The sequence below is a fragment of the Ascaphus truei genome, chromosome 4 (assembly GCF_040206685.1).
Source record: "Ascaphus truei isolate aAscTru1 chromosome 4, aAscTru1.hap1, whole genome shotgun sequence".
NCBI classification, from domain to species: domain Eukaryota; kingdom Metazoa; phylum Chordata; class Amphibia; order Anura; family Ascaphidae; genus Ascaphus; species Ascaphus truei.
In genome coordinates, this window is record NC_134486.1 from 252301903 (window position 1) to 252312910 (window position 11008).

Genomic DNA, 11008 nt, shown 5'->3' on the forward strand with positions numbered 1-11008 from the left:
AGCAATCACTCCAGCCAGGCCGCCTGCTTGCATTGTCCCTTTGTTGCACGGGCAGCTCTCCCTCCCTGCACACACATGACATCACCTCATGCACAGGCACAATGCGAGGCATGGGGCAGACCCGCTCACCTTCAGGCTCTCGTTCTCCTCCCGCAGCGTCTCCAGCTCACCCTGCAGTCCCTGCCGGCCCGTGGCGCCCCCGGGGCTCCCCTCCTCCTCCTCCTCCTCCGCGTCACCCTCCTCCTGCTGAGTACCCTGCGGCGCTGCCTCGGGGCCTTGGCTGGGCGGGTTGGAGGCTGCTGCCGCGGCCAGGCCTTTCTTCAAGTGGAACTGGATGAGCTCAGACTGCAGACACCCCTCCTTCCAGTACCCCCCTCCGCTGCTTTGCTTTTTAGGGCTTTTCCCCAACGCAGCAGCGGAGGGGGGTGCAGAAGGCTGCGCCCCCTCCCCTCCCTTCGTGGATACTTTCCCCTTAAGCTTCAAGCTTTTTGGGGAGCCTTCCCCTTGCTGCTCAGCAGAGGCCATCCTGCTCTGATCCGTCCTAGCAGTGGAGGGGTCCGCCGGGTCTCCGGGGTGGCTCTCCAGCTCTCCGGGTGTCCCCCCGCCGGCCTCCGCCCTGGATGCTGCGCTTTCAGCACCCCCTCCGGGCTGGACAGCTCCCTGCGCGCTGTGCAAGAGATGCTGCTGCTGCTGCACCGGCTGCTGCACCTGCTGCTTGTCTCCTTTGTTGCTGCTCGGGCCGGGTGGGCGGGTGGCTTTCAGCACCTGCTTCACACTGACCTTAGCGCCGGTCAGCGGTCTGGCTGCGGACCCTTGCCTGGCTGCACTGTCCCTGGGTCTGGCTGGTGACGAAGCTCGCTGTGGTTTTCTGCTGCTGCTGCTGCTGCTGCTGCTGCTGCTGCCCTCCGGATGCAGGCGAGGCTCAGCTGCAGCAGGAGCAGATGCAGCAGCGCCACCGACTGGCTGACTCATGGTGTTATCTGGAGCTGTGCTGGGCTGACAGAGGATGAGCTGTGGTGGAGAGATCCATCACAAAAGGTCAATCTCCACCCAAATCGCTGGAATAGATAGAGGGAGGGGCGCCAAGAAAACGGTGGAGTCAGCGGAAGAGGAAATATCAATCTGTTGGGAGGATAACGAAGCAAATATATAGTTAGAAAAGACAAATAAAAACAGAATAACTTGTTTATTGATTAAGGTTAATTCCACTAGAGGAATGTGTTTAGCGCAGTATGAAACCCCCTAGTTCAAAGTTGTTTATGCTATTAAAAAGGTAACATCGTTTAATATGTTGTTTGCATTATCAAAAAGCTTTAAGAAATGCCTCGATGTCACAGTAATTATTGTTCTGAAAATCACTACCGCGATATACAGTACACACATACATTTGCTCCATCCCAGTGAAAAGTTGCATTGTGTGTAGGTTTTGTGATAAATCATTTGGAAAGTCACAAAGGCAATTATTAAATGATCAGGATATTGTTCATTAAGATTCACTGCTCTAACTCGACAAACACAATTGTCATTACTATTTTGTTGTTGCAAATAAAAGTACAATCTCAGTTGATTCAATTTTTTTGCGGAAGTTTAATTTCTTTCCCTATTTACCCTAATGACATGTTTTAATGTTGAAAGCCCGCTAAACGTTTGATGGAATAATATGTTTACCAGGACTCTTTAAGAATTGCTACAATGGTAATAATAATTGTTCTCCACTACTGCACCCTAATTAGATCTGTCATATAGGGACCCGTACATTTGTAACCAATTTAACAATCTAATTGGCTTTAATAAATCAATCTAACAATGCTAAAAATAAATATTTGGGCTTACTTTGTTTTTCTGGAAATTAATCTCAACTACAATTTCTTGGGGGGGCCTCTGAACAGGGAAGTATTTCTCAGTTCAGTATTTTCTTTACTCATCATAACCCGTCCTTTTTAGGCTTTGTACATAGTAGTTGCGCGCGCGTGACATCATGCGTGCCTTCAGCCTAGGCGATCTGTGGCCTGTGGGGGCTGGAGGAGGAGACGCGACCAAAGCAGCTCCCATTCAGTGTTTGTGGGCGTGCCTGTGATGTCATGTGAGCGGATCGCCCTCATTGGTTAAACCGTGCACGTGACCCGGCCATCACCCGCCAAATTCAAACAAGTTTGTCTCCTCAAGTCTTGGTAGTGTCGTCTCACACGTGCACGCACGCTCTATTTGCCATGCGCATTGGTTTCCTGGGTTTTGTATTTGGCGCGAGCGACGTTGGCTTCACTATGGACGTGGTTTTAGAGAGCCAATAAAGATAAAGGGATGAGTCTATGTAAACGTGTGACACACAGTGACATAAGAGTGAAGGGAGAATCAAAACCTTTCCAAGCCTTAGCTCACCGTGTTTAAAAAAAATAACGTAAATAATTAAAGAATACTTAAAAGTGTCAGATTTTAATTTAAAAAGGCACGAGTCATCTAGATGGAAGAATAGTAAACATTGGAAGACAACAAAGGTTCCAAGCACTCAATGTAATAATGAAAAATCTAGGTAAAATATATCAAACAAAGTCGTATTTTACTAATCGAATAGATCCAGTAATCTGAATGCCAAATACACGTAAATAAGAACATAGAATAGTGGCAAATGCACTATGCATATAGATCAAGCAAATATAAAGATACATACAGTAGTATCATACTTATCCAGAAGCTGATTGGTATGAATAAGGTAAACATTGGTTCTATGTGGGATTGTCAGTTTAACTAGTCTAAACAAAATCCATATATACTGTGTATTTGTCCTGTTGTTAGTAGTAGCGAGGTGTGATTTTTTTTGCGGCTTTCGATCCGTCTCTGATCGGTCGGTTCTTTTTGTCTGTGGATCAGTTTCAACAGGGGCGGATTAATAATCCGTGGTCAGATTGTTAAAAATCAGCACTCAAATGAAATCCGTGGGAGGGGGATCTCTCTCCTTCTCCCTCTCCGCAGATTTAATCTGTGTGTGGATATTTAACAATCCGACAACGGATTGTGGAATCAGTGGATCGGATTTTTAAACATACGTCCAGATTGTATCCAACTGCAGTTTTTGATTAATCCGTATGGATTGAAACTGGAACAATCCTTCAAATGGATTTTACCACACGGAATGGATTTTGAATGGAAAGCCCAGTAAATTCCAGGGAAATAGATTTTGACAGTTCCGCCCATTCCTATTGGTTAGTATTTATTTGCAGTTTGTGTTTCTGGGCCTAAGATTCCACATTTTTTTAAACACATCTAAACTGATTAGTGATAGATTCAGTGTTATACTGTAGGATTGTATGCTGTTAGCCTGGTCACTTATTGCACATAAACTCTTCCAGTTATAATGAAGCTTCTTTTTTTCCACCCCAGATTCTCTTGCAGAGAATACCACCCGAGTCACCCCAAAGAGAGTCTCCCCGCTATGCTTCCCTGTCACGGTAACTTATGAGAGGCCTATATTATACACCAAAATACCTGGGTTGAACTGAACACGACTTTAGATATGATAAAATATAATTTATTCCTTGAAAAAGGTGAACACACAAGAGATACAAATTACAGGCAAAATATACACTTACTTAGGGTTGGAATGATGAAGTAATCTGGTTTACACGATTAGCAATTCATGCAGCAATCTCCAAATGACACAAAGACCCAGAGGATAGGCTGGACACTGGTTTATATGCAATCTCCAGTCTATACCTTACTATTGAGTGTAGGCTATTGGAGAACAATTACCTGCACCCAATCTCTCCTTGCCACCTCACCTGAGGGGCACCTTAACACCCGCCCACTGGGTGGGTAATATTCTAAAAAGGGGGCTGATTTCCTCAGTCCCCCTCCCACTAACCTGGCGCCTTCAAGTCTAGCTTGGCCCAGGATGCCCTTTGTCTAAGGTGTGAATTACCACACTTAATCTCAAGTCCCCATGTCCTGCCCTTTGTTGTGCTTGCATATACAAGTAGGGTGGGGGAGTCTTTGATCATGAGTTATAGGCTCGGCCATTTGTCAGCCATCCGGAACATTAACATAGCAGATGGGCTCTGAGTTTTTCTACCAGACCCAAAATACCATTCATTGTTTAATAACTTCATATATCAAAATAATCGGTTCTGTTGGGCCCAGTGGGCTGATACTTGCCAGTTCTTCCTGCCGGAAGTGACTCTCCTTTGTGGCCAAGTTTCAGCCCTCTGCGACCCCCAGAACCGGACATACACCAATGCAGTTTAAAACACTTTTTAAATACAGGATTCTTCCCTTTAAAAATGAATCTCTGTTTTTCACTCTTCCCCATTGAAATCAACGGGCTCCGCCGCCATAGGCATTCAATGGAGCGACTCCGCCGTTGAAGTCAAGGGGTTCCGCCGCCATAGACTTTCAATGGGGAAACTCCGCCATTGAAGTCTATGGAAAAACCACAAATCTTTACATTTGCCCACACTCCGTCTGGTTGTTCGGAGAGGGCTGGAAATGGACATGCATTCAAGCCGGAACCGTGGCTGCATGCAACCCAACTCCCAGCCCTCTGGTCCTTCCAGAACCGGAGATATGGGCTTACACTTTTTACCATTTCGGACTTAGCCGTTTTAACGCCACGCGTCTTTTCCCCATTGGAATCAATGGCCGGCGCCGCCATAGACAATGCATGGGCAAGCACCGCCATTGGATTCAATGGGACCTCCGCTCCGCCATTAAAGTCAATGGCAGGACCCTCTTTATGAGCGCGACCCTTTACGGGGGTCCCTCATTCCCGGACCCGATGGGGGTCGTGTGTGGGGGCTCCTAGGGGCTAGGGGCAAAAATTATTTTATTTCTGGGTGCCCTAGAACCTAAGATTCCCACGCCAATTGTCGTTGACCTTGAACTCAGTGATAAAGCTCTTTTCAAAGACATTGTGTCCGCTTCTGCGGTTTTGCGGGTTGGATGGCTGCCAACCTGTTCCTGGAGGTCGACGTCGAGGAATCCTCATTGAAGTCAATGGCCCCATTGACTTACAATGGGAAACCGCCGCTCATCCTCTCGGACGCCACCTGCTGGTCTTCAAGGGAAACAGGTCCAAAACCGATAGATCCACCATTGAAATGAATGGAGCTCCAATGGCGACCTATGGGACTCTGCAAAATGGTGCCTGAAAAGGCGGGAACATGGAACAAAGGGCTATAAACACTAAGTTAACCTTAACCCTTTCCCTCCCACATCAATCCCAGTGTATGTGTTGGTGCAAACACTGGAACAGAAACAATACATTTTTACAGGGGAATATACATTTGGATTCTGAAGCAGGGTAAAACACAGTACTGGACAGCAGTCCAGTTAACCCCTTGCTTCCCAAGTGAGAGCAGGAGGTGGCCAAATGGGGTGTAACCCCTTTAATCCCAGGCCAAACCCCCTCTCCCATGACATTCCCCTTCACTGCTCCTGTGCACTAAGCCAGCGTTCACAGGGTTAACATCGTCAGGAAACAACAGACAACTTTCGAGATCTGGAGTTTCGTTAGCACGTCCCACTCCCTCCTGCATCTTTTCTATGGGTGTCATCTGTTTGCCGTGCAGCTGAGATTCCAGGCTGGAGACTTTGATGGCAGCCAAAGGGTGGCAGCTGTTTGGTGCCAATCGCTGATGTTACAGCTGCTCTTTTACAATCCGAAATACACCAACTTTCTCACCCCCCTGTAGCCTCTTTTTTCACTTACCCTTCCTTATAGACTGTAAGCTCCTTGGGGCAGGGCCCTCCTTAACTACTGTAACAATGTATGTTAGTGTTTGTTATTTTATTGTTTTTCGCCGTTTAACCCCTTTGTACTGTGCTGCAGAATATGTTGGGGCACTAGAAATAAATAATAATAATAATAATAATAACAATATACAGTACCATGCTGAATTGCTGTTATTTGTTTTCCTTATCTCGTGTGTTCATCTAAAGTAACCTGATATCCTCTGTAGTTCCTCTAGTTTCTCTTTGTTTAATGCCTATCTGTCACCATTTTGCATCTGTATACAAGGCTTCTAGTACCTTCCGATCTATGCTTTACCAATCCAGTGGTACCTGGGTTGAAGTAACATGTGAGCGAGCAGAAAGAAATGATAGTATAAGACTAGTAATAAGAAATAAACGTAAATGTTTGATTCTGGGCAGTGAAAGATACAGTAGATTAACTAAATTGTGTATTAAAAGAACTGGTTTATGCAAGCAAATATGTATGATCTCTCTGTGGATCTTAGAATCCACTTGAATATGTAAAAAAGAAAGTAATCAGAGAAACAGTTGCATATAGGGGTGGCTGCTGATTTTTTTTACTATATTCAGGTGGATAAAATGGATCAGAGATTCACATTTAGACACAAAGTTGTGAAATTATTCATTGCACAAAATTACAAATTGAATCTCAAAGTTGCTAAAAGAACACATAAATTGGCCTTAACATTTGATTGGACTTTGTACAGTTTAGATATTCATTTGTTAAAGTTTGATAATAATTCTTGCTTTTTTAATGACTAATAAATTGCTTATAAGACCTTGGTAAACAGATATGCAGAAATATTTACTGTAACAACACATGTATACATATATTTAACAGTTTACCTATTAAAATTAGACTTTACACTTGAATATCATTTAATTTGCATTAAACTTACAGTTGTCAAAAAAATAAAGTATGGTTTTGTAGAAGCGCTAATTACAGTAAATATAGTGAAACAAATTTCTAATGTATGCTTTCTTGTACCACTATCAGGGATGGATTGGGTCATCAGGAACCAGGGCAAATGCCCGATGGGTCCATGGGCTGGTGCTGCCTTGGCTATAAGGGGAAGTGGCGATTACAGAGGCACCACACTCTTCCCCACAACAATTAAAGTGATTGCTGGGCAAGAGCGCGGGGCCTCTGTAAGTGTCTCTTACCAGAGCAGCATCTCCTCCTTTAGTGTCGCATTGTCATGGCGACCCAACGTCACATGCAATACATTATCATGACAATGTGACGTCACATGGCGATGTGTCGCCATGAAAATGTGACATCATACAGTATGAAACTGTAACGCCATGATGCCATGTTGTGGGATACAGATATCACCCAGGCATTCACTTTGCCCCTGACCACTGTTAATGGGTTAGAAATGTGGCTTCACTTGCAAATTAGATTTCCTGTTTAATACATTTTTTGTAACTGCATCTGTCAATAGGGAGTGAACTCGCACACTCAATGTTCTTCTTGTACCCACTTTGCATTCCTGGTGCCACTTCCTAGCAGGGCCCTGCATTAACGCATATGTATGGAACCGATCCAGTCATAAATAGCCACCACATGGTAATGGTGCCACACAAGCTATGAAGCTTATTTTATTTCAACATCGGTACAGAATTTTAACACAACTTTCCAGGGGCACAGCCCCTTCGTCAGGTGAACTGCATCTGTAGAATTCCTACCAACTTATCAGTAACCAAGGTTACAGAAATTAAGATGGGTATTTCAACCTACATTTTACTGTCAACAACCTTAGGATCTAAATCTAAAATAAACCAGGTACTAGATCATATTGTTTATTCACACACAATGGACATTGTTTTGTCTTATTTCCAAAACCAAATGGATGTTTGATGCCTTCTGCAGTCGTATGGAAGTACATAAGTGCTTTTTTAGAATTGTCCAATCATTAGGTTGTATAAAGTTAACTTTTATGGATAATTATTCTCTTGTTATTAAGGCAGTTAATAGGAAGTTGTTATGGAAGTGACTCATGTCATGTCAATATGAGCCCTATACAGTTCAAGGTGTAGCATGTGTGACATAGGGCTCTATGCAGTAAGCGCCGAAAAAGTCCTCTCGCCAAGTGTACCTTATCGGCATGATTCTGCCGATTTTCCCTCTCCGTATGCAATAAGTGCCGAATCCCTTCCGAATCAAGCCGAAAACATTTGGTCCCACTCTGCCGATGATTTGCAGATCACACACAGGTGTATCGGCGTGCATGGCGGGGTGGTGTTAGGTTCGCCAATGAAACTTCTTGCTGAATCTGCCGAAGCAAGCATGTTTTTGACTGAGCGGCCCATTTAAAGGCAGCGTGTATTTTTATTCATTCTCTGTGTTGTTGGGAGAGAGAGAGAGAGAGAGAGAGAGAGAGAGAGAGAGAGAGAGAGAGAGAGAGAGAGAGAGAGAGAGAGAGAGAGAGAGAGACACACACAGAGCTGGGCGATTTACATATTTCATATTGACTGAGAGAGTTGTTGTGTATTGGGAGAGGTTTGTCCTGTGTTGTTTTGTTAACATCTTTGTCTTGTTTTCACTTTGTAAGTGTTCAGTGCGATTGTCTTTAAATTTCTTTTCTGTTCTTTGTGAGTGCTAGACGTATGGCCGCAAGGCGTGGGAAGAGTGATGCTGGTGTGAGTGGTACTGGTAGTCGTGTGAGTACGCGTCTGAGTGAACGTAGGATTCAGGGGAGTGCTGTTGCTGCGAGTGCGAGTAGTGTTACTGGGAGCGCGAGTGCTGCTGGTGGCTCTGTTGCTGGTGCGGCTGTGATGTCTGTTGCTGATGCTGATGGGGTGTCTGCTGCTGGTGCTGCTGGTGTGTCTGGTGGTGGGGTGGTTGGTGGTGGCCCGCTTTTGGAGTCTCTTCCATTGGAAGAAGAAGAGTCCAGTCAGCAGCAGCCAAGCTCTGGGCCTGCACGTGTTCGGAGGAAATGTCTGGAGCGGTCATGTAATCTTCGGTTCAATGAAGAAGAAAACAGAGTTCTTGTCGCAGGGATTTTGGAGCACTATGACTCTCTGTATGGCCATTTACTAGGTAAGTCTATCTTTGCATTGGTTGTTCAAAGACATGTTATCCTAGGTCATGTGAGATGTCTTAATATCAAAATATTATTCTATAATATCTATCAATTAAATTTAATTGTTACACACATATTCCTTCATGCTTTATAACGACCATAACAATCAGTCTAAAAAGTTTGCCAAAGTTCATAGAATATTCATGCAAGCTTCCTTACATTTGTATGTTTCCACGTAATGCTCATGTGGTACACATATTCCACCTAAACCAGCATGTTTGGTATCTCTTGGAACAGGTAGCAGTTTAGGAAACTGATCGTTTTTCTAATAATCATTAACGTCATATATTTTGTATGTATTTCAAGGGCGGACAAGTTCAGCATCCAAAAATGAAATGTGGGAGCAAATAACATTGGCGGTGTCCGCGTGTGGGAATCATGTCAGGGACCGGGCGAATTGTCGGAAGAGATTCGATGATATCAGGGCTAACTTAAAGAAAAAAATACAAGCACAACGGATGCATTCTTCTGGCACTGGAGGTGGGCCGCCAGCACAAGCTTTTATCTTAACTCCATTGGAGGAGCAGATGCGGAAAAATTTCTTCCTGTCGTCGTGGAGGGTTTGCCAGGGGACAGAGATATCGGAATTTATTCGGCTCCATTTCCATCAGGTGACAAATGTTACTGTACTAGTCGTGTCGTAGGTTACAGTTCTTATCTATATTTCCGCTGCTACTTATACTTTCTTCCCAATATAAGAATACCTACATATATATCTGTATATATGTCTCTCTCTCTCTCTATCTATCTATCTATATTTATATCTAGTGCAGTGTTGGTTGGTGCAACGCACAGCAAGAAGGGTGACAGCAGATCTGGCAAAAAGTTTCTTTATTGAATGGACATAAAAAAAGTAAATAAGATAATTAATAAACATTGGGGTTTACTGCGTATGGACCCCATTCTGGGTGAGTACACCAAAACGGGACCTAAGATTGTCTATAGGAAGGCTAAGACTATTGCCAACTATCTATCTCCCAGTGTTATTCCTGATATAACTACCAACACAAATACATTCATTACAAAGCGTTCGTTTAGATGCAACAACTGCAGCATGTGTAGGTATATGAAACCCTCCAGAAGTGTCTTTTCCCACAGCCCTCATAGACGTTTTGACATTAGTAATTTTATTAATTGTAATACATCTTTCGTGGTCTATGTTATCAATTGTGGCTGTGGGAAAAGATATGTCGGAAGGACAACAAGGGCCCTCAAGATTAGAATGCAGGAGCATTTTAGACTGATTAAGAGGAGAGACTTGGCGCACCCGGTTTCCAAGCATTTTTCTGAATGTGAGAGGGGTGGCACTGAGAACTTTTCCTTCATGGGAATTGAGAGAATTTTACCCAAAATGAGGGGAGGTGATCTGGTAAAAAGATTAGATTGCAGAGAGTCATTTTGGATCTTCATGCTTAAGACCCGTTTTCCAGATGGAATTAACATTGAATGGAGCATTAATCATTTTTTGAACTGAAGTATTATTGAAAAGACCTTTATGTAAACAGTCTTTTTCTTTCTTTTTCATGTATTATATTTTCAGATATTTTAGTACTATCGATGGTTATACCTCTCTTGAATTTACTATTGTCCCACGAACAATACCGATAATTTCAGATTCTTGCTCTAATCAGACAAGTATATAAAAAATATACATCAAAACAAGTTATTATTTATAAGGTTAGACTGAGTTAAATGATTGCGCTTATAAGCTTTATTAAATGCTATTATAAATAATATCTGGTGCAATTCAAACACATTTCTTCAAACAGAACCATACTTTTGTTTATGGATAATTAACTGAGTGTTACTGTATATGGCTTTTCTCTTTTTTTCATGATTTTGTAAGTAAGTTGTATGTAAAATAATTAAGTAGTAATCCTCTGTACTTCTGGAAGGCTGTACATATGTTTTTAATATAGGTACAAGTTAGAATTAAAACTTTTTTATTTTTGACTTATTATCATTTTTGTTTTTATATTTTATAATAATTGTATGTTTTGTATATATAGGGCATAGTCTGCCTGATCAGGCTCATCAATTCAGACTTACTCATGTGTTCTTTGGTTGGTGTGTCTCTCCCCCCCCCTTCAGTGGGGTATGTTTATGGGTGTCCTCATAGGTTTATGAGGCAATCCTACAAATATCCCCGTTATTGTGGGTGGTTAGACTAACTTATC

At 43.1% G+C, this 11008-nt stretch overlaps 1 protein-coding gene across 4 annotated transcripts in view; it reads right to left on the bottom strand.

Annotated features, from left to right (window-relative positions):
• The window catches only part of MTCL3 (MTCL family member 3), a 53489-nt gene extending 52469 nt beyond the window's left edge, over window positions 1–1020 (bottom strand). For 3 of the 4 annotated variants that reach the window (XM_075597274.1, XM_075597271.1, XM_075597272.1), the window contains exon 1: window positions 130–1020. In XM_075597274.1, coding sequence (XP_075453389.1) covers window positions 130–972 — 843 coding nt within the window. In that variant the 5' untranslated portion in view covers window positions 973–1020. The remainder of the gene's footprint in view (window positions 1–129) is intronic. The other variant, XM_075597270.1, reaches the window with a different exon arrangement.
• Window positions 1021–11008: the final 9988 nt, after the last annotated feature.